Here is a 23,745-nt window from a genome sequence, read left to right on the forward strand (position 1 = left end):
GTGCAAATCTCAGACTATTCTTTCTACCCTAAGTAACAACTCTGGTTTACTCGGTGACTATCATACAGTTGAGATTTCTGTAATTGGAAAACATATTGTGTTCAAGCAGAGCTCAGCCCAGTTTTATTTTCTCTGATGTCTGCTCATGTGTCAGAGGAAGACCCCATAACAAACAACACCATGAGTGTTCAATTACATACGTGCCAGCCTTTCTCTTTTACAGCTGACAATTCTTCCCCCATCACCCTCCCCTTTAAAAAAAATGTTATACGGATTGTTTCATAATTTCTCCCAAATGCTTTTATAGTTTAGTGTAGTGTAAGATCCTCCCTCAATTTTTATTTTCTCTTCTTTGATACTAGAAAGCACAGCCCCTTGTCAGTGGCAGGTATGCAATTGGCCGTTGTTGAAGGCTTGAGTTCAGTGCCGTGGCTCCTTACATTACTCAGTCATATCGTGGTCTAAATGTTGTGTGTTGTTTGTGTTGGAAATGCCCTCTTATGAGGTTCTTGTGGCAATTATGAATAGTATGGAAGAAGTATTTTGCAGTTATTTAGAGATTTTTATTTTGAATGAAAAGATTGCATCTTTCATGCTCTTTAATGCTAGTCTTCTTTCTGCAATAACTAAAAAGATATTGTTAAATGATCATTAAATATGAGGGTTTTTTGTTTGGGGCCACACTGTGTGGCATACAGGATCTTAGTTCCCTGACCAGGGATTGAACTGTGCCCCTGCAGTAGACACACAGAGTCCTAATCACTGAACTGCCAGGGAATTCCTAAATGTGAGCTTTAGTTTCAAGTTGTTTTAAGTTTTAAGCTTTTTAATATTCTTTCTATTCAGTGAATACAGATAAAAGTTAGTAGAGAACATTATAGATTATATTATTAAAATATGACAGAAAAAGGTAGTAGAAAATATTTCATATACATATTTTATGCATAAAAAATTGGTGACTATTTATTTTACTTTTTTCACAGGTACTGTATTATAAGTACTAAAGTATTCCTCTTGATAGCCAATGCCTTACATAATTTCAGGCATATAGTAGATGCTTAATATGCATTCATTTATTGAATGAATGATGTAAGTCTTACATTAGAATATAGGTTAAATCACACCAATTAAATCATGCCACAAGTGTGAAATCCAAAACCTCTATAACGACTCTGAGTCAGGAATTCACATTCCAGGTAAATATTAATATAATATTATTTGTGCAAAAATTTCATCATCCCCCTATTTATTTTTAAATGCTATGATAGTAGTGGCTCTGAAGAAGGTATCAAATAAGCAATGTAAAAATTTGGATTTCTATTTTACTTAAACCCTCAATCTTATTTCTTTGAAGTTTGCCCTAATTTCAAATCTAAGTGCAATATTTAGCCAAAAGCTCTACATCTTCTAGCTCTAAACAAACAATAACACACACATTTTTTAAAATTTTAATCATTTCTAGCTAAATTAAATTTTGCAGTTATAATCCGATTCACAATAGGATTGTACAGAAGGAACTGTAAAATAAAAAAGCTGAAAGTACCCCAAATGTATGATGTAGCATCATTGGTAGAGTTTGCAGCTGGAATAGATTGTTTTTCTTCCATTCTGTATTATTAACTACATCTGAAGCATAAAATGGGGAAATAGTTCTGCAACCTTGCCAAGAGAATTTATAGAACTAGTGCATTGTCTTTCTTAAATACTCCTTGATCAAATCAACATTTTCAAGGACTATAAATAAACATTTGAGTTTTGAGATACAAAAGCCATATTAAAAAACATGATTGTGCTTAATCTTGAAACAAGCATTGACAATGTCATCTTTTGGTCACACGTTATACATAGCCTAGAGATGAAGAAAAGAAAAGCATGCATTGCCTGAACACAGCATTAGATTTTTAAAGTATTTCCCACTCAGACTCTAATGCTTGATTATTTGTAGTGAGCTGAGGAACGATGTTTGGGGCAGTAATTTTTTTGTCTGGACTCATGACATTTTTCTGCCTTTTTCCCATTCCTAGAAGTCCCTCTAGTGGTGACTAATGTGAATGAACACAGTAAGAACTACGCAGAAACAACTATTGTTTGTGTAAAATCCAAAGTCACCCTGACATGTTAAAATTCTGCATTTGTTTTCCATAAATGCAATTTTAACAAGAAAAACTAGAGCTCTTTTCTTCTCCTCTGAAATTCTAACTTGATTATTATAATGAGCCCTTACCTAGGAGACTGGCCATTATCTTTTTTCCAGAACCTAAAGAAATATATTGTGAATAGCAGTCTTTAGAAAATTTAATTTCATATGGAAATTAGCAACCCGGACTGTTACTGGTAACTATTTCAAAGCCCCCTTTATAAACCTCATTCACTTGATTTCCAAATAAGAATTTGCTGAATGGAAATGTCATTAAAATGCCATCATCTGTGGGGTGTTTATTGTCACGTGTTTTGTTTTGTTTTTTTTTCACTAACAATGTGTAGCGATGTGATTTTCATCTCAGAACCCTGTGACTGCGTACTATGTTGTTTGAAGTGTTACATTTGTTCATCAGTACCTCATACTAATCTCTGTTCTTGTCATTTGTGTCACACCCACCAACCCTGCTACACACAGGGAGCATCTGGCTTAGACGGAAAGCCAGGATCCCGGGTGAGTCAGCACCTCAACTTGCTCCAACATGTTTTGTGGCTATGAATTTTATGCTTTAGGACAGACTCTCATCGCACGATGAGAAGTGTGTGGGACTGGAGCGGAAGGAGAAGGTGGACAAAGAGAGTGACAAAAAAAGGGAGAAACAGAGAGAGCATGGGTGGCAGGCCTGTTTGAGACACAGCCTACACTCCAGAACATCTTCGGAAGCCTGGGTTCAGGTCCAGATAACGTGCAACACGGGAAGAATGACCAGTCTGATTGACTTCATTGTCTTAGAATCCCAGACAGATTTTTTCATAACCAATGGACACATCCTGCAATTCCATGTGAGAGGCCCTCTGAAGGAATCAAAATCATGTGAAATCATTTTAACTTGCTTTCCTTTTTTATGTTCATGTCTATATTAGAAATGTAACTTCTTCCCTGGAACTAACTTTCAGATCTCCGTGCATCGAAATGATCCATCTGTCTTCTGTCATTTTGTCTCTTTTCTATGGTTCTTCAGAGCTCCCTCTCTTAAAGTTCAGCTTCAGGTCTTCAATATTTAGAAGTTTTCTGAAGATGAGCTTGGAGTTCAGGCAGTAAGAAAGAGATCAATCGTGATGATAATCCAGCAACACTAGAATGAGTTTAAAACCCTGAATTATGTCACAAGGCTCTAATATTGTAAACAAGAAGAGTGAAAGAGAAATAGGAATACTGTTTAAAAAATTGTGCTGGAATAGTTCCTATGTTTGTAAATGACATAACAAATTCATTACAAATCTAAGCATAGTCTTCCTGAAAATGAACAAATATATCTGAGGTCCTTGCTAGATATTTTTAAATAATTTTATTTATTTTATTTTTATTTTTGGCTGTGCTGGGTCTTTGTTGCTGCCCAGGCTTTTCTCTAGTTGCAGAGAGTGAGGGCTGTTCTCCAGTTGCAGAGCTGTCTTCTGATTGCAGTGGCTTGTCTTGCTGCCGAGCACAGGATCCAGGGTGCATGGGCTTCAGTCGTTGCGGCACACGGGCTCGGTAGTTATGGCTCGTGGCCTCTGGAGCGCAGGCTCAGTAGTTCTGGTGCAAGCGCTTAGTTGCTTCGCGGCATGTGGGATCTTCCCAACCGAGGGATTGAACCCATGTCTCCTGCGTTGGCAGGCGAAATCTTTACCACTGAGCCACCAGGGAAGCCCTTGCTACATTTTTAAGCATCAAAAGGAATTCCAAACTCCTCAATTTATTTACTTATTTTTTATTTTATTTTATATTTTTGCCACACCCCATGGCTGCAGGATCACTGATGTTTCCTTACTAGGCCTCGAACCAATGCCCCCTGCAACGGAAGAGCAAAGTCCTGACCCCTGGACCACCGGGGAATTCCCAAGCTCTTCAATTCTAGAAACCTGTTTGTTTCAGGACGTTATTATTTTCACTGGACCTCAGTGTTCCTTTGTTCATTCAAATATCGCCTAGTCTGCCACAAAAATCCTAATCCTGAATCAGAAGGCCAGAGGACAGTTATACCATTATATCACCTGGCTGCCTGGTTTGTGCCTTGCAAGCCCACAGACCTGAGCCACTACAGCAGAACCCAGGAGAGGAATTCCTTCCTTCTAAGCCCCCTGCTCCTTCCAACAGAGCTGAAGAAAGGTTGAACAGTTAAAACATTGTTCTCATTTATTTAAAATTTTTTTACTTGTATAACTGTTTGAGCCTCTTAAGCAGCTGAAAACAAGACTTCAGAGCATTCGTGGCCAAGAAGAGTGGGGGGTAACTGTGGGGCCAGAGAATGGATGTGAAGAAGAGGTGATGTGAAGCAAGAACAATTACATTTTTCTTCAAATGGTTTTAGGGGCAAAGTGAAGATGTTCCATTTAGCCAGGGAGGAAATAGATAATTAAAGTTGATGCACAGTTTTGTCTGTGTGCCTTTCACTGAAATATGCAGTTATATAAATCATTCATTTTGCATGAGTTTCTTGAAAACTACTGGCCTGAAAGAATCAAGAATAAAGCAGTTTGAAAGGAGATGTGTTGCTTACTTTCTAAGGCATTATTCACCCAGGAAAAGTCCAGGATAAATTATAACTGCATTTCTTACAACCCCTGGGATATGTCTCATATCTTATTTTTATCTTTTTTTAGGGTACAGATGGCCCTATGGGACCCCATGGCCCTGCAGGTCCCAAAGGAGAAAGAGTAAGTCACTCCTGAGGTTTTAGAGCTGTGGCCTAAAGAAAACACAAAGTGTGGCTTTTCCTTTTTAGCTGATCTGCCATGTTCATTTCCCAGAAGAAATAAAAACCATCTAATAGTAAACGGAAACAGGTACCATATTAAGTTCTACTCAAAGTCCTCACACAGGGAGAATGACAGAGTATTAGAATATGACTGCTTTAATAAAAAATTTTTTAAAAAAAGCAAAAACAATGCATATATTTTCATAGCTAAAATAAATAGCTCAGACCATTGCTTCTTAACCCATAAGGAAGATATTTTCATTTGGCCTTTATCCAGAAAGTTGAAGTCAATAGGGCTAAAATTTCTGGGACTATATAATCGGGTTGATAATCTTTTATATAAAGCTCTTGTATTCATTCAGAATAAGTTATAACCTTTTTTTAAGGGAAATTACAAAACCTATGTATTCTCTGCACAGTTACACATGCTTCTTTTATTTGAAGCAAAAGAATAGCCTTTCTTTAATCATAAGGAAATAATTTTAGTGCTTTATAAAACAAAAACCTTTTACAACCTCTATATCTTTGGTGGGGGAAAAGACATTCAGAGTAGAAGATGAATATCTGACACAAAAAAGAAATGTACTAAAGCATCAGCAGCTGGTTATCTTTCTGGAACTTCTCTCCCTTTTTTTTTTTTTTCTGTTTTTCTCTCTCTTTTTCTTTTCCTCACCTTGGAAAACTTAGAAGGTTTTTTTGCGTCTGCGTAGAACTGTGTAATCAATTTCCCCACCATCCAGGATGGATGTAAAGAAAGTATCCTAATTGTGAGGTCTTCAAAATGTTGGGATGATTTACTGTACATGTTTGTGGTCTTTTAAAACTAGATAAGAGTTTCATCAGTCTGGGATAATTTGCTTTAAAACAGAGAGCCATATAGAGATTTCTTTGGCATACATTCCAATCCCATAATATCATGTCCTATAAAGTGAAATCACTTAGTAAATATTTATCGCATTACAATATACAAAACACAGTGTACTCTAGTGTGAAATGGAAATGCTCTCCTCCCATTTGTGAAGTCTGTTTTGCTAATTGTTCTAGAGAATTGCATAATACTATTATAATTGATTCATGATCCTATAACCTTTTATTAATACACTGTGTATATTTACTCAGTACAGTAAAGGAATCAGCTATATTCTATGATTTAAAAGAGTTTATAATCTAATTGTAGAGGAAAAAATTGTCTGCAAGCAATAGCTTGATAATGATGCCAAAATGAATACAAATAGTGCAGACTGTGGATTCAGCAATGAGGAAAGCTGGTGTTACTCAAGAATGCTTCTAGAAAGAAGGGACTCCTAAAGGAAGAAATCATATGAACCCGATTATCACTGTCTTATTCCTAAGATCAAACCAACAACTTATGAAGATCATCTTACTTAGAAATATTTAAAAGCCAAGAGTCTCACGCTGCTGATGCATTCAAGCATTGTATCAAGAGATTCAGCATGTGGACTAAAAATGGAGCACCAAATCTCAAGTAGTCTGTTGGCAGAAGGCCCTGGGACTCAAGAGGGCTTACCGTTTGGTAAATCAGCTGTTACTTCCGAGAGCTCTGCAGTGTCACAAGAGTATCAGGTCTCAGCGCTGGGGCGGAATGCACCAGGAGAGCAAATGAAATGACTAAGAATTTGTGCAGGCATAGTTTAAGTCAAATGGTGTGCAGTGTAAAGTGTTATGCTTATATTTACTTGGCGTGTTAACTATCTTAACTGGATTAGATAGCAGTACTCGCCAAGTGTCCCTCACCCTAAGTGCTAAACTGGAGTGTGATTCTCAAAGTTAATTGGTTGAGGTGCCATCTGGACTCTGTTGGAAAAGTTTCAAATTTTAAAGAGGCAGGAATCAAGAAAGGGGGCCATTCTAGATTAATCCCTCAGTGTAGACAGGCAAATTAAAAATCCTTAATGAAACAAGACCAGCCTAAAAGAAACTAGGTGTTTGATGGACTGTGTTATTTGGGAATCGTCAAATACATGACTAGCAGTATTAGTATGCATGATTAGTAGTATTAGTATGCACGACTAGCAGTATGAGTACACGTGACTAGCAGTGTTAGTACACATGACTAGCAGTCTTAGTGTACAGCTCCTCAAAGCACCTGATGGTCCTGCCTTCAGCTGATTTCTTCATCTTGGCCTTGTAACTACTTAGAAACTCTGTAGTTTTAGAGGTTCAGCAGTCTTTTGGAATGAATTAATCCAGGAAAAGAAGTGGCACATTCAAAGCCATGTGTTAATATTTCATTCCTAAGAGTTTTCAAATGAGGACCATTAGGATGATTTTGGTTCTAAGTGACTGAATCCCAACTCAAAATGGCTTTAAACAGTAAAGAAATTGATACTTTTATGTAGCAAAATATTCAAAGGAGGAAGTCTAGTCTTTGCTTCTGTGCCCTTTCCATGAGCTGGCTTTGCCTTTTGACCACAGGCAAGCTGGTTACAGTGGTTCCAGACTTACCCTCTGGAGAGGAATCAGCAGAGAACAAACATAGGGACCCTCTTCTCCTTTATCTTCCTTAGCATCAAGGAAACCTCTGCCCAAGCTTCCCAGTGACTTCCCCTGACACCTCATTGACCAGAATTGGATCATATGTCCATTTCTGAAACAGTCACTGGCGAGGGGGATGCAATTGTCATTATTAGCTTAAAGTAATTATTTGGGATGGGCAGTTCTATAAACAGAGTTTTCCATAGACAAATGCTTCATGACAACTTAATTCAAATCAGTCACAGTGTATTAATTTTAAAAACAATAAAGCTGAGGTATTTAATCAGAGGAGGAAGGAGGGACTAGGTATATCTTAATAATCTATGGATATTTCAGACTAGATCTACTCTAATCCATTGAGTTTTTTCAAGTTAGACAGGCTCCAAGTTATGTGAATTCTCCTTCTAAATCCCCACCTCCCACCTCATACACACACACACACACACACACACACACACACACACATACCCACATCGTCACAGCACCACTACCTTGTAAAAAAATCATAAATAACACTGCCAGATGGCAGCACCTATTTTGAATAAGTACTCTTTGGGTTGCCAAGCCTTATTAAAAACAAGACCTTTAACTGTACAATAACAATGATAGTTACTATTTATGGACATATTATTTGGCAAAATATATTTCATATTTTATAATAACATTTAATCTTTAGAAAAATTATTGCAGAATATGTATTCTTCTGATTTTACAGCCAATGAAACAGACACAGAAAGGTTAAGAAAGCTACTTAAGGCCACACAACCAGTAAGTGCCAGAACTGGCATTCAAATTTAAATCTGTTTCATTTCAAAGCCTGGCTACTTTACTGAATGCAACTCCTGTTCTTTCAGTAATAAACATGAAGTAATAATCAGTAAAAGTTCAATAAGATTTTATTGTATTTATTCCCAGTAATCTCCTGATACTATATGTGCCTCTAAGTGACAGTGTTAATTAGCACCAACAACTCCTAAATTTAAAGAAGATTGTTAACAGTGAGTTGAAATTTGCCCCCATGGGAATCTAGAGAGTAGAGAAACACGGAATAATCCTTGGATCTGTATGCACAGTTATCAGCTGAACTTGTCATTTCACCCTTGAAAAACATTTAGCACCTTTAAACTTCCTCGAGGGTAGTGATAAAAGAAGGTAACATTTTCTGTTTGGCCCTCATATAAACATCGCCATTCCTCCTGAAGTTTTCATACTAGACATGGACAGTCAAACTTTGGAGATGGCAGCAGAAGAAAATACTACTTGAAGTGCAGAACACTTATTTCTTTATTATCACAATTATATCATATTCCTGGAGCCACCTCCAATTGCACTTATTTTTTATAAGTGTTCAGATTATTGTCTAAGCCAAGGCAAACTATTCTCCTTCAATAGGTACAAGAAGAGAGCGATGAAGGCGGTAAATTCCTACATTATCAAGCATTGAAGAGAGGGCATAAAGGTTTTTAAACCTTCTTTTTCATAAAGGAAGCAAAACGTGCACGACTGTATTGATTTGACTTGATTCATTAATTCTACAAATATTTACTGATGTGCCAGACACTATTTAAGCTGTGGGCATGCAGTAGGGAACAAAGCCAGAATCCAGATACCATGATGTGCATATTCTAAGGAGGGACTCAGCAGAGAATAGACAATTTATAACATGGGTATGTCTCCCGGTATATGAGCACTCTCAAGTAAAATACAACTCAACTTAAGTAGGATGAAGGGGAGGGGAGCAAAGGAGGAAAGGCTTGCTGAAGAGGAGACATTCGGTAGGAGAAAAAAAAAAAAACATTTTATCCTTACATTTTTGAAAGAGTAGTAACTTAAAATAATTAGTAATGAATAAACATTTCAGACTGGTTTCAAATAGGAAAAGGAGTATGTCAAGGCTGTATATTGTCACCCTGCTTATTTAACTTATATGCAGAGTACATCATGAGAAACGCTGGACTGGAAGAAACACAAGCTGGGATCAAGATGGCCGGGAGAAATATCAATAACCTCAGATATGCAGATGACACCACCCTTATGGCAGAAAGTGAAGAGGAGCTAAAACGCCTCTTGATGAAAGTGAAAGTGGAGAGTGAAAAAGTTGGCCTAAAGCTCAACATTCAGAAAACTAAGATCATGGCATCTGGTCCCATCACTTCATGGGAAATAGATGGGGAAACAGTGGAAACAGACTTTATTTTTTGGGGCTCCAAAATCACTGCAGATGGTGACTGCAGCCAGGAAATTAAAAGACGCTTATTCCTTGGAAGGAAAGTTATGACCAACCTAGGTAGCATATTCAAAAGCAGAGACATTACTTTGCCGACTAAGGTCCGTCTAGTCAAGGCTATGGTTTTTCCTGTGGTCATGTATGGATGTGAGAGTTGGAATGTGAAGGAGGCTGAGCACCGAAATTGATGCTTTGAAACTGTGGTGTTGGAGAAGACTCTTGAGAGTCCCTTGGACTGCAAGGAGATCCAACCAGTCTATTCTGAAGGAGATCAGCCCTGGGGTTTCTTTGGAGAGAATGATGCTAAAGCTGAAGCTCCAGTACTTTGGCCACCTCATGCGAAGAGTTGACTTACTGGAAAAGACTCTGATGCTGGGAGGGATTGGGGGCAGGAGGAGAAGGGGACGACTGAGGATGAGATGGCTGGATGGCATCACTGACTCGATGGACGTGAGTCTGAGTGAACTCCGGGAGATGGTGATGGACAGGGAAGCCTGGCGTGCTGCAATTCATGGGGTCGCAGAGTCGGACACGACTGAGCAACTGAACTGAACTGAACTGAACTGAAACATTTCACATGAATGCCAAAGAAACCCAAGCACAGCACACTAGATAGGCAAGTCCTTTTGCACAGTTGGACAGCGTCAGTCTGACCTACAGCCCTTTCAAAAGTGATTCTGTAAAATGCACTAAGATTTTCTTTTGCTGTATCACTGGCAGCAACTCTGGAAGAGTCTGCCTTTTTAGAATTTTGATAGAATGATGCTTCAAATAGAGGCTTTAGACACAAAGCATTAGAGAAATTGTATGAATATAGACGTTTGTGTATGATTGGAACTCTCATCTTTTATTATAGGGTGAAAAAGGAGCTATGGGAGAGCCGGGACCCCGAGGGCCGTATGGTCTGCCGGTGAGTTCTGTGTCTCGCGATGTTTCCCGCATGCAGAAGCGATCTGTTATTGGCGCAGTTAACTCTTCCCTCATGGGCAGACTAATCCCATTAGAGGAGCAAAGAGCAAACCACTAATTCTCTTCAACACCAGTGTAACCATGTGTTTCACAGATAGGTCATATTTGTGCCATGTTCTCACACTCCGGTACACTCATCCACGTGCTTCACAAGACTGAGAGGATCAGAGGTTGTCCATGAGATGGACAGGGCTAAGCTGAAAGCAGGATTTGGGGCCATTTGACTGGACCCATAATTGGCCCTTCCTTGGGAGGTCATTGTACCAGAAGTGGGTGTGGAAGCTTTATTTAAAACAACTCTCTTCAGACTTTATTCATTCTCATAGATAACTTACAAAAACTGTTCTTGCTAATAAAAGTTATTTCTAAATTGATATTTACAACAATTTTGCTGTTTCTGACCTTTCTAAATCACTGTGATGACAAGTGATCTTCAGAACAGAGAATGTTGATAGTGTTCTATCTTCTGAAAATTCTCAATTACCCCCACTTCATATTGAGGGCCTGGGGTCTGCTTCAGAATATTCTTTTTAGGAAAATTGTGAATGATGCAATGGGGTAAGACAGGACTTCAGTAGAAGCACATACTTACATCTCAAGGTTTTTAACCACTGTGTAGCTTCCACATAACTTGCACATTCTAGTTTTTATAAACTGAAATAAAAGCGTCAGCCATGATTATTTGAGTGCTAAAAGAGATGACGATTTTGAAATAGATTTCAAAATCTAATTGATGGAATCAAGCATCTTCTCAGCAACTTTTGGGTGGATCTATTGTATGACCCTGGTCATTGCCCAGAAAATCTGCTCCACACGGGTGAATGGATAGGGGACCATTCATCTACAAACAGTTTTTAAATTGTGAGCTTCACACCCTCAATATTTATAGACAAGGTGCACATCGAGACAAATTAAAGCTGTATTTAACAAACAGTTTTCATATTCTTTTCTCACTTATAATTTATTAAGCTGTCAAAGTAAAGTAATTATGATTTGCATCTTCTATTAGTGCTTGTGTGTTTTTAAATCAACTAAACAGTATTTTTGCTTTTGACTTACTCCTAGATAAATAACTTGGATACCAAGAATTAAACTTCAGCAAAATATCACACTATTTAACCTGATACATAATAAAACATGTTCATGACCCTTAATTGCAACATTAACAATCAGTTCACTTGATTTAGTGAAAGAAATTTGCATTACTAATTAATAGAGGATTTTTTCACTTTTCTGAATTAGTTGTTTTAATACTCGTGTTGCATGTCCGGGCAGCCTTAAATAGAACAATAACCTATTCGTGAAACTTAGGAACACTAATGTAGCTACTATGGTTCTTTGGCAGGGGAAAGATGGAGAGCCTGGTCTTGATGTAAGTAAAACATACAATAAACATCTCCCCATTATAATAGATGCTGATGGTCTCCATCGTCAATCACAGCAAGAATAGTTCTAATTTTTTTCTGTGCACATAGTTACGCATAAGCATATATTGCTTTGCATATGGACAGCAATATGAAACCTATGACTAGTGTCTGCATGAGATAGCCATGGAGGCAAAGACCATAATTATTTTGGTATAAAATTAATAACTGACAGTTGATATACTCCAAAATACTTTCCCAAATGAGAGACACTCAACATCTGTGGCTGAACCACTTATTTTAAAATATGCATAAAATTGAAACGTCTTTTACATGCTACCCTTAGGGAAATGATATGTTTATTTTTAAAGCTGTTATACAGTATTTTTCTTTTTAGCATTCAAGTCCCTATATATCTTATAGTAACATAATTCTCTAAAAATAATGTTAAAGTCAATCCCTCTTAAAGTGTTTACTGCTCGTCCTGTATTATGTGAACAACAGCAGTAGCAAAAGTGATAGTAGTAATTGTGTATCAGGCACCTGTTGTGTACAGACATCATTCTGGTACTTTATATACGTCTTCAAGTTTAATGCTCACATTGGCAGTTGTGTAGTAAGTATTAACTTCATTTTATGGTCAAAGGACTAAAATACTGAAGTGAGTGATTTGCCCACAGCCACACAAATCCAAGAACTTGCCAGGATTCGAACTAGGGTCCTAATATTCTCTCCACTGTGTATTTCTTTGGAGAAGCAGCAAGAAACCCTTTGTTTATAGATACTTCAGGTGTTAGGAAACTGTTATTTCCAAGTACTACTTTACCCATCTAAGTTTTGAGATTTGGGGCCATGCCATGTTTCTTTATACTTGTGTTCAGAAACATTAAATCTTGTTTCTTTCAGTATGGTTTTGCCACAGTTACATCAATAGATCTTTTTGGTTTGCTTTTTATCCTGTAGGGTTTCCCTGGTCCACGAGGCGAGAAGGGTGACCTGGGAGAGAAGGGGGAAAAGGTGACCTCTCCAACCTAGCATGTGCCTGTTTGATTTTTCTGCTTCTGTCTGCTTTGCTGTTCAAGCTGTGTGATTCTCTCATACATCTCATCTTTCTCCATCCTGTGCTCCAAAAACACAGATGTCTGATCTAATAAACCAGGTCTTCACAGAGAAATAAAGAAGGCTACACTGAAAGAAATAAGGGCACTGTTAGTGTAGAAGAAAAGAATTATAATCCCCAGAAAACCAGGCTACAATTTTTTGGACTACCTGACACCAATTAGTTGAAAAACTGAAGTTTCCAGGAGGTGTCAAAAATGAGGGGCAGGCATTTATTACATTAATAATATTAAATAGCAGAAATCTGCAACAGTCTTCTGGCAGAGCTCACCTAAGCCTGTAAAGCCAGCACCAAATGAGGTGCTGATAAATGAGTCTCCACAGCATTCCCTGTAGAGACAGGATATGTCCTGTATCTTGATTTTTTAAATTGGAAAATGGATGACAAGCATTGTTTCTGAGACCAGTACACAGGGACCAGGACTTATTGCCTGCAAACACTGCAGACATTTTAAATGAAGATATTAGAGTATTTTATGAGATTGGTTTTTAGGTTCTATCTCAAGATAGATAAGGAGCCAATATCATATTTGTTTATGTCTGGAAACAAAGTTTGGATTATGGCTATTTTAAACCACTTTTTGTTCTTTGAGGAATAGTTATACATACATACATATATATATATATATATGACACAGATGAAGAAGAGGGGAAAAAAAAGAAACCTCTATAGAATAATGAAAATCTTAAAGTGGCTGAAATTGTACTTTCACGGTTCAAATTTAAACCAATTCTCTTTCTCAGATTGGGCTTCCCAGGTGGCTCAGTGGTAAAGAATCAGCCTTCCAGTATTGGCAGGATATGCAGGAGACACAGGTTCGATCCCTGGGTCAGGAAGATCCCCTGGAGGAAGAAATAGCAACTCACTCCAGTATTCTTGCCTGGAAAATACCCTGGACAGAGGAGCCTGTCAGGCTACAGTCCATGGGGTCGCAAAGAGTAGGACATGACTGAATGAACACACACACACAGTTCTCAGATTGATTTATGCTCTACTTAATACACTATTTTCACAACCCTATAAATTCTCTTTAACAGTGAAGTTCATAGATGTTAAAAAGCAAGGCCAAATGAGAGTTGCCCCAAAAAGGATATTAAGCCTTCTGTGTATTCTTTGGGCCTTAAACAATACTGAGCTTCCCACTACTAGGAAAGCGCATGTGAGTGGTTATATAAAACATCACCATCATCATTGTCAATATCATCACATTTATTGATGTGTTTTTGTATTTTTCCTGGAGCTTTACATATGAGAGTCTTTTAATCTTCCTAACAACCCCCTAAGGCTGGTGTTATCATTGTCCCCATTTCATAGGCAAGGAAACTGAGGCATAAAAAAGTTCTTTCATTCTGAACTGTAAATTGTAACTATAAAATATACATGTTTTGAGGTAAAAGCTTTGGGCCCAAGGTGTGTGTGTGCCTTCAAGATTATAGGCATTTATTTTATACTTACCTAATGGATTGTATGAGTCTAAAACTTTATCCACTCAAAATAATGTTAGCATTATGAAGATATTCATTCTAATGATCTTTTAAACAAAGAAGAAATTACCAGTATTATAACTTGTGAAAACCTAAAGCTACAAATTTAATCCTCAGAATAATGTTAATCACTCAATACAAAAGTATTTCTGTACTTCAGATTCCATTATTAGAAGTTTCATACTTAGGAAATTAGATCCAAATGTGAGCACTTTATGTATATCATTCTTTGACAGCAGAGATAAAATTAGCAAGAGCCCCTATTTATTCATACCCACAAAGACATAGTTGCAAAACTATGCTGATTAATAATAACACTGACACATTATTCTCTACAATAGTATCTGTTTTCCATAAAGCTTGAGGGTCACTAAAATATTGTTAAAAAATGACTCCCTGAGCCTGTTAAAGTCAGCATTCATATGACAATGCTTTTTCATTGAATGATTAATCTGAGTTGATTAATCAATCAAAGAAGGGATGGAGTCCTAAATTAATAACACCCAGCACACCTGGTGTCAGTCACACCTATGTGAAGAGGAGTCCACTGCCTCCCAAATAAGTCTAAATCAATATTATGTCACAGAACTGATGTTATTTGCTGAAGAAGAGTGTTGATGCATCTTGCATGAGTGAGCAATTTACGCCCAAAGCTCCTCCCATCGTACTTCCTATCACACCTGCTTTCATTTCATTTCACCCTGGCATCTCGAGTCTTTGTTTTTGATTGTGATCAACTAAACCACACAGAATTTCTCTTTCTCCGATATTAGAGAAACCCAACTGGTTTTGATTCTGAGCCTTCTGATGCAATCTTTTTGGCACACAGGAGATCAATGTGGAGTTTCACTCACACAGTCAGAATGAATGCATTAATTTGAATGCATATCTCATCTATATCTGTTATGTATATGTCTTTGAATATTGATGCTGTTTTGCTTCTGAAATTATTCAGATTTACTGTATCTGTCATCCTGATTGCAGAATGAATACACTCATTTAAATGTGTATTGCATAGTATTTTGTATTCTGCACTGCACCAGCTTCTTATCTATAAATATGCAGAGATATTCATGTTAATATGAAACAGCTGAGGTACATTCCTTCCTTCGCCTCCTTTTGCCTCCTTTCCTTAATTCCTCCATCCCTGTGATCCATGCAGACTTCCACAGCCTTTACCTTGATTCCTAAATACTAATTCCCATGGCTACATTCCCACTATGTAATTATCCTGCCTACCTCATTTTTAATATTAGCTCAACTGAATCCAAACTGCTTTTCCCCTCTGGAACAAAACTTTTTTTTTTTTTTTTTGCTTTTGTTATCTTGTGAGTAAGCTGGAAACCCATTTACCATTGTGAATACCTGGCATGACGTCAATAAGTGTGAATTTAAAAACATCTCTTGGTTTTTAATAAGTTTTAAATAAGTCTGTTTCTCCAACTGACATTGCTAAGAAATCTTAGCACTTTTAAAATTTATTTACCTGACTCAATAAGGGAAGTATTTGTTTTTAGTTTCCTTAAAAAGAATGTTAAAAGAAAGAAGTATCTTTTTAACACACTATGATTAAATGAGAGCTACAAAAAATGATGTCATAAAGTTGGATACATTTCAAAAAGATACAAGCTGTTAATATTTTTTCCTTTTCCTCTGGCTCATATAGCTCTCATCTCTTATAGGATTGGGGGGTGGGGCGGGGAAGTTGGTAGGTACTGCAAATTGGCTGTGAAAGTTTCCATTATTCCTCTCAACTTCCCCTGCCACCGGCTGACTTCAATACACTTGGTATCTGCCATCTTCACCGGAGCGGTGGCGGGAACACCTCATTCACAAGGACCCTGGCATTGGGTCTAAGTCAGCACTGATCCTCCTTTCTGATGTGTCAGCTTTTGAGTTCTTCTTTCATCTTGCTGAGTCTTTTTAATGAAATCTTGTATTTCACTCCCCAGAATCCACCGCCACGCTAAAAGTCTGGTGTTTCATAACGTCATGCCTTATCTAAACCAGAAAACGGTGGTAAATGCCCTTCCAGACTTTCACTGGCTAAACCATCTTTTGAATCACCATTACTTCCCCCCACCCCAAATAAAAACTGTCTTTTATTTAAACCCTTGTATCCACAGGGGGAAAAGGGAAAGAAAGGCAAAAAGGGGCCTAAAGGGGAGAAAGGAGAACAGGGTGCTCCTGGATTAGATGCACCGTGCCCGTTGGTATGTCTGACTTGTCAACCGTCTCCAGGTGTCCCATGTGGAGGCTGAGCTGGGAGAGGAGCAAGCTGCAGGGGCCGTACCAGTACAGTTCTGATTGGGTCTTTTTTCAAAAAACAAAAAGCATTTTATTTTGTTATGGGAGCATAGCCGATTAACAATGCTGTGATACTTCCAGGTGGACAGCAAAGTGACCCACCCGTACACATACATGTATCCACTCTCCTGATTGGGGTCTTTTAACATAGACTGTAAAGTCCCTCGGGTTTTCCTGGTGTGTGCCACCCCTTGCCTCTGGCCACCAGCTCTTCTTGGGTTTCTCAGCAATCAAGGATTGGTGTGCATCCAGGGAGTGAATGCAGGATCAGAGGAGGAACCGGGACTCTTTCCTCCCGCTCCCCAGAGCAGGTGCAGGTGCCCAGACAAGCCCTGGTTATAAGACCACATCAAGATCTGTTTTCTTTTGTCCAGCTTTGCTGGCTGTTACCTTTCCCTTCAGAGTTGCTCCTCTCCCAGTCTTTTGTTACCGTGGTTATTTCTTTAGCAGGATTTGTGCTCAAGTGATTTCTTCTGTTTAGTAACGTTATGAGTTAATCTTTACAAACAGGGATTCCGTGGCGTTAAGGGGGAAAAAGGGGAGCCAGGCCAGCCTGGCCTGGATGGGCTGGATGCCCCTTGCCAATTGGTACAGTATTTCTCTTTCCTACCACCCTGCATGCCATTCCCTTGTTTATTACGTATTCATCCCTCTCAGTGTAAAGTGGCACTGCCAGAGCAAGCTTTCCATGTAAACACATCACGTGCATGTGCATGAATAGCTCCTTCAGCGACTCTGCAGAGTCAAGGGAGCAAGCATGTGTTTCAGTCGGTGACTGCAAACTAACCTCCTGACATTGTTCTCACCGCTGACATGGCCGCCATGTCTGTGTTCTGGGGAATGTCAATTTATCCCGTAACTATTTCAAGATGATGTTAAAAGTACATTTAAGAAAAAGTAAAGGTACAGCTAGGCTGTAACTTTGGGTTTTTCCCCTAAAGTTATTTTTTTTTCTTTAAAAGAAATAAAGGCATTTTTGCCACTTCCACTAAATTTCTGTCAGGCTGTAAATAAGGCCAAACCTACAAAGTTAAGCTTCTGTGGTCAAGATTTAACCAGTTTGAGGGAATGATGTTAAGAGACCGTAGAGACGAAAACCAAACTTCTTGAAGCTTCTAAATGTGATAATAGTCTGTAGCCCATATCTTCTTCTTTGCCACATAACCTTTTCAATTTAATGGCCTCTCCTTTTGAAACTCACTTTCCTAAAGTAGAAAGATCTTCCCTACCTCCATTTGGCATGGACTCAAAATCCTTCCTACACTAAAATCTAAAATTCTACTGGGTGATCCTTCTCCTTGTACCAATCTGGCATTACCGATTTTTTCCCAAATATAAAGTCATTTTAAGGTTTTTTTTTTTTAACAATTAAAAAGTATATTCTGACTTTCTGAGGTGTAAAGGAAAACATTATGATTGTGTTGATGGTTATATTTGGTCTGCATGTTCTTATATTATTCTTAAGTACTAAGCATGATTCTTTAAAGATAAATTTATGCTTCTCAAGTCTTTTAAGAGATTGCATAATAGAAGAAATTTTTATTCAGTAAATAATTACAGTTAGAAGATTTCAATATGATGTGCCCAGTCTTTTATTTTGTTTGCTTGATATTGACAATAAATAATATTTTACAATCATTTTGCTGGGAGAAAACACAAGCATGTTTCATAGTATGTCAGTTCTTCTTGCCTTATTTATATCATTTGTATCTGAAGAGTGCTTACACCTTAAGTGAAAATAAATTTTGCAGCATTTAAGAATCTTTTGTTTATTCAGGTCTTGTTAATTGGCTCCTGAAGAATTTCAATTAAAAAATTGACAAAGACTTTGGATAAGATTTTACTATAAAGATATAGACACTACTTATCTTTTAATCCAATCAATTCAATGTTCTATTTTTTCTGCTTCAATCTAGAAAAGTTGAAAAATACACCATGTGAAGAGCTATAAACTTCAGATAGAAATGGTTCATAACTGATTACTCATCATTATTGTGCATTTAGCCATAAAACATAGTGATCAGGAAGAGAAGTTATTTTCATTTATTGAATAAAGATAATTATAAAATGCATTTTAATGAAATTAAGAGAAATAGTACAGATTTATTATCTAAAGATATAACTAAGTAGACCACTAGGTTTTACAAATCATTGTTCAACGTTAAGGATAAATATTTTTATATTTTATTTATTTGCAAATGTGTACTCACTTTGGAAAACATTTGAATTTTCTTCATTTTAACTAGTGTTAGGTAGTCTATTCGGGGTGGATAAAAGATGCCTATGACTAAAGCCACCTAACAGCTATAAATCCATTTTTAAGTCTTGGAGATTATTAATTATGAAGTATGATCACTTTTGTGGAAGCTGAGGAATTTTTATTCTTCTTTTTAAAATAGGGGCCAGATGGATTACCCATGCCTGGCTGTTGGCAAAAGGTAGGCATTCCGGAGTTATATCTAGAAGAAACACTCTCCCTTTTTCTTTACCTGGCCTAGCCCTTTCCATTTAGAACAGATTTTTTTTTTTTTAATTTGACATTCCTGGAATTGTATATGGGTATTAAAAAGCAAAAGATTCCATCTTTGGAATACCTTTTGATGGTGTTTACTACTGACTTATTTCTAAATGGATAAGTGAAAATAGTACCTAGCAAACACTGTAATTTAGACCTCTCCCTATTTAATCTTTTCTTCAGAATGGAAAGGGGCAGTGCATCTTGACAATGGTTTGCTTGTGCCAAGTTCCTTTTCCTCCTATGGTTTAAAATTATTCTTAATTGTGATTCCTTTTCTATTTATACTCAATTACTTAGATAAAATATGCAAATACATGGTAGAACCCTGTCGATCAATATTAGTCACAAAGCTGAGAAAGCAGAAAATGTAAGAATGATTTTTTCTTCAAAGATGCCTTAATTTATTTAGGAGAATATGGTTATATTTAAGTTGATATACTTTATGATAGCAGTTTGCTCTAGACTCTACATGTGGCTACCCATAGTCACTGTGTGTGTGTATTCAGTAGAGAAGGGAACTTATTCTTCATAGAGAACCTGTGTACAAAGGCTGTGTGATAAGCCCTTTCATATAGGTGACATCATTTTATTTAATCCTCATCATAATCCTGTAGGGTATCACTGGGCTTTCCACGTGACTCAGTGGCAAAGAATCCACCTGTCAACATTGGCAGGAGATGCAGGTTCCATCCTTGGGTCAGGAAGATCCCCTGGAGGAGAAAATGGCACCTGGCTCCAGTATTCTTGCTGGGCAAATCCCATGGACAGAGGAGCCTGGTGGCACAACTGGGCAAACAGCACAGAGTGTTAGTAACCTCAGTGATGCTGATGAGGGAAATGAAATTCAGAAAAGTTAAGTAACTTCCAAGGGCACAGACCTAGTATATGACAGAACTAGAAGTAGACAGTGGAAAGCAGTGGCAGAGCTTTGAGGAGGGAAGAGATCTGTGTGCTGTGCTGTTCAGAGAATACCAAACCTTTACACTGTAATGGTGCAAACCTCAGCATAAAGCACTGTGCGTATGCTACCTAAGGTTAAAGGAATTCCACTGATGTGAAAATGAGCTGAGGGAAGTATCAGTTCAGTTCAGTTCAGTTGCTCAGTCGTGTCCGACTCTTTGTGACCCCACCAATCGAAGCACGCCAGGCCTCCCTGTCCATCACCAACTCCCGGGGTTCCCTCAGTCTCACGTCCATCGAGTCAGTGATGCCATCCAGCCATCTCATCCTCTGTCGTCCCCTTCTCCTCCTGCCCCCAATTCCTCCCAGCATCAGAGTCTTCCAATGAGTCAACTCTTCACATGAGATGGCCAAAGTACTGGAGTTTCAGCTTTAGCATCATTCCTTCCAAAGAAATCCCAGGGCTGATCTCCTTTAGGATGGACTGGTTGGATCTCCTTGCAGTCCAAGGGACTCTCAAGATTCTTCTCCCACACCACAGTTCAAAAGCATCAATTCTTTGGCACTCAGCCTTCTTCACAGTCCAACTCTCACATCCATACATGACCACTGGAAAAACCATAGCCTTGACTAGACAGCCCTTTGTTGGCAAAGTAATGTCTCTGCTTTTGAATATGCTATCTAGGTTGGTCATAACTTTCCTTCCAAGGAGTAAGCGTCTTTTAATTTCATGGCTGCAGTCACCATCTGCAGTGATTTTGGAGCCCAAAAAAATAAACTCTGACACTGTTTCCACTGTTTCCCCATCTATTTCCCATGAAGTGATGGGACCAGCTGCCATGATCTTAGTTTTCTGAATGTTGACCTTTAAGCCACCTTTTTCACTCTCCTCTTTCACTTTCATTAAGAGGCTTTTGAGTTCCTCTTCACTTTCTGCCATAAGGGTGATGTCATCTGCATATTTGAAGTTATTGATAGTTCTCCCGACAATCTTGATTCTAGCTTGTGTTTCTTCCAGTCCAGTGTTTCCCATGATGTACTCTGCATAGAAGTTAAATAAGCAGGGTGACAATATACAGCCTTGATGTACTCCTTTTCCTATTTGGAACCAGAGGGAAGTATACATGCACTTTTACCATTTTGAATTTTTTCCTCTAACACTTGTGGCTTATTCAGTCATTTTTTAAAAAATGTATTGAAGTATAGTTAATTTAGTGTATAATATTGTGTTCATTCCTTCTGTACAGCAGTGATTCAGTTATTCACATATTCTTTTTCATATTCTTTCCCTTTGCAAAATATTGAATATAATTCCCTGTGCTATACTGTAGAACCTTGTTGTTTATCATTTTTCAGGCGTTTTTGACTGGCAGGCTTCACAGGCAAAACTGTAGGAAGGCAGAGAGACACGGAGAGACAGGACTCTTATTTACCTCTCATCTCATCAACTCTATTGGTGAGGAGATCCTGTGAAACTCCCTCTCTTGCTTAACTACTTTCACACCCCCTTGGCCAGGGAAAGAAAACCCTTCTCTCCCGGTCATTTATTCAGTAGCTTCCCATACTCCACTTTCAGCCTGTCAGACCACTAGCTCCCTCACTTTGGAGGTCAGCTGGTTCTTGGGAAGATGAGCCTGTCACCATAGTCTTCACCTGAGGGAACTATCCTTTAATCGCCATAACCCCTGTTCTCAGAATTTTTAATACCATCCTGAGCTGGAATTACCGTCTGCTCTTTAACCTTGGCCCTGTAATCTGATCCTGTCATGATTTTTTAATCCAGTCATCCAAACACTTTACATGGAGGGAGATGTGAAAGGCCTACCTTATTCAGCCTCTGATGCTACTCAGAACTTGGCTTCATGTCATTTTCAGCCTCTTCTGAACCATGTCCCTTTTGTGAGGCATAAAAATAATGGCAACAAGCAAAGGATTCATCATCTTGTGGGTTCATAAAATGGCCAGACCATTTTATGAGCTAATGTGAGTTGCTCAGAAAATCAGAAATTTCCCTTTTAGGTACTTATTTTTCCACAGATTATATACTATATAAGATTAACGCTCTCCTAAATCTAGCCTCTCTTTGTATAAAGAATATATACAACATTTAAATCAATTAGACTTCAATAAAGTTTTTAAATGGTAAAAAAGAGAATAACTCAGTGATAAAGCTTCAGTATTGCTTACCACATTCCCCAACACAATCAAATGCAAACCGTTGTGATCATCCTCTCCCAACATCTTCCTGCACCAAAAAGAGAGAAAGAAAACAATTAGATGGGGTTGGTAGGGGCAAACTATTCAATTTAGAATGGATAAACAAGGTCCTACTATATAACACAAGAACTGTATCCTCCTGGGATATAGAACAATCTCCTGGGATAAGCCATAATGGAAAAGAATATTTTTTAAAAAGTGTATGCATGGGTGAAATTGAGCCACTTTGCTGTAACAGCAGAAGTTGGCACAACATTGTAAACCAACAGTACTTCAATTAAAAAAACAATTAGAAAAGTGAAATGTTCTAAAATTTCTTCTGTGGTCAATTTAGCCATCTCAAATATGCTGTTGGTCAAATCAAATTAATTTTTAAGTGATATTATTAAAAGAAGTGATATTATTAGAAGTGATATTATTAAAAGAAGGCCAGTAGGTTACTTAGTCCTGTTTTAGTGGACCACCTTTTTGAATATTAAGTTTAGTAGTCTCCTGGATCGAGAAATGGCAACCTGCTCCAGTATTCTTGCCTGGAAAATCCCAGGCAGAGGAGCCTGGTGGGCTACAGTCCATGGGGTCACAAAGAGTCAGATATGACTGAGCACACACACAGTCTCTAGACACAGTGATAAATGTTTGACTGAAAATTCAGATTGTAGCCACAGTAGAAAGCACTGTGATTAACGAACAAGTCCTATTGTTTTGTTTTTTTATTCCCTCCCCGGTGGCTTAGACGGTAAAGTGTCTGTCTACAATGCAGGAGACCTGGGTTCGATCCTTGGGTCGGGAAGATCCCCTGGAGAAGGAAATAGCAATCCACTCCAGTATTCTTGCCTGGAAAATCCCATGGACAGAGGAGCCTGGTAGGCTACAGTCCATGGGGTCACAAAGAGTTGGACACGACTGAACGACTTTCCTTTCCTTTCCTTTCTTATTGTTTTTATGTTACTCTCAATAAGAATTTTTTTCATGTAAAACTATTTGATCTTTATTTAAATTTCTTTTCTTTCTAGATATAGTTCAGTTATCTGTATTTGGAGAATAATGACGTATCAATTCACATTGCAATTCATACAGTGAGTAAAAGGCAGAACTCATGGTTCAGAAAATCCTTACAAGCTATTAAAGTTATCATCTGTCTTTATCCAGAGATTATAAACCACTTCATAGGAAAAATACCTATAGCCTTCACATTTTTAAATGTTTCATGAGATTTTGTTTTTTCAGATAGGGCAGGCTTGCAACAGAATCTTCCTAAAGTAAGGT

At 38.0% G+C, this 23,745-nt stretch overlaps 1 protein-coding gene and 1 long non-coding RNA gene across 12 annotated transcripts in view; one reads left to right on the plus strand and one right to left on the minus strand.

Annotated features, from left to right (window-relative positions):
* Window positions 1–19,387, plus strand: part of COL25A1 (collagen type XXV alpha 1 chain) — a 497,004-nt gene extending 477,617 nt beyond the window's left edge. Inside the window, exons 31-36 of the mRNA XM_060416804.1 lie at window positions 4,783–4,836; window positions 10,457–10,510; window positions 11,915–11,941; window positions 12,897–12,950; window positions 17,355–17,432; window positions 19,244–19,387. Coding sequence (XP_060272787.1) covers window positions 4,783–4,836; window positions 10,457–10,510; window positions 11,915–11,941; window positions 12,897–12,950; window positions 17,355–17,432; window positions 19,244–19,342 — 366 coding nt within the window. The 3' untranslated portion in view covers window positions 19,343–19,387. The remainder of the gene's footprint in view (window positions 1–4,782; window positions 4,837–10,456; window positions 10,511–11,914; window positions 11,942–12,896; window positions 12,951–17,354; window positions 17,433–19,243) is intronic.
* A 352-nt stretch (window positions 19,388–19,739) lies between these two features.
* LOC105609765 (uncharacterized) overlaps window positions 19,740–23,745 on the minus strand; it is a 49,854-nt gene continuing 45,848 nt past the window's right edge. For 6 of the 11 annotated variants that reach the window (XR_009600980.1, XR_009600981.1, XR_006060110.2 and 3 more), the window contains 2 exons: window positions 22,450–22,507; window positions 19,740–21,650 (listed from right to left, as the gene is read on the minus strand). This is a non-coding gene — a long non-coding RNA (uncharacterized LOC105609765). Of the gene's footprint in view, window positions 21,651–22,087; window positions 22,157–22,449; window positions 22,508–23,745 lie in introns of all 11 variants that reach the window. The other 5 variants (XR_009600988.1, XR_009600982.1, XR_009600983.1 and 2 more) reach the window with 3 other exon arrangements.

This window comes from Ovis aries, chromosome 6 (genome assembly GCF_016772045.2).
Source record: "Ovis aries strain OAR_USU_Benz2616 breed Rambouillet chromosome 6, ARS-UI_Ramb_v3.0, whole genome shotgun sequence".
In the NCBI taxonomy this organism is placed as follows: domain Eukaryota; kingdom Metazoa; phylum Chordata; class Mammalia; order Artiodactyla; family Bovidae; genus Ovis; species Ovis aries.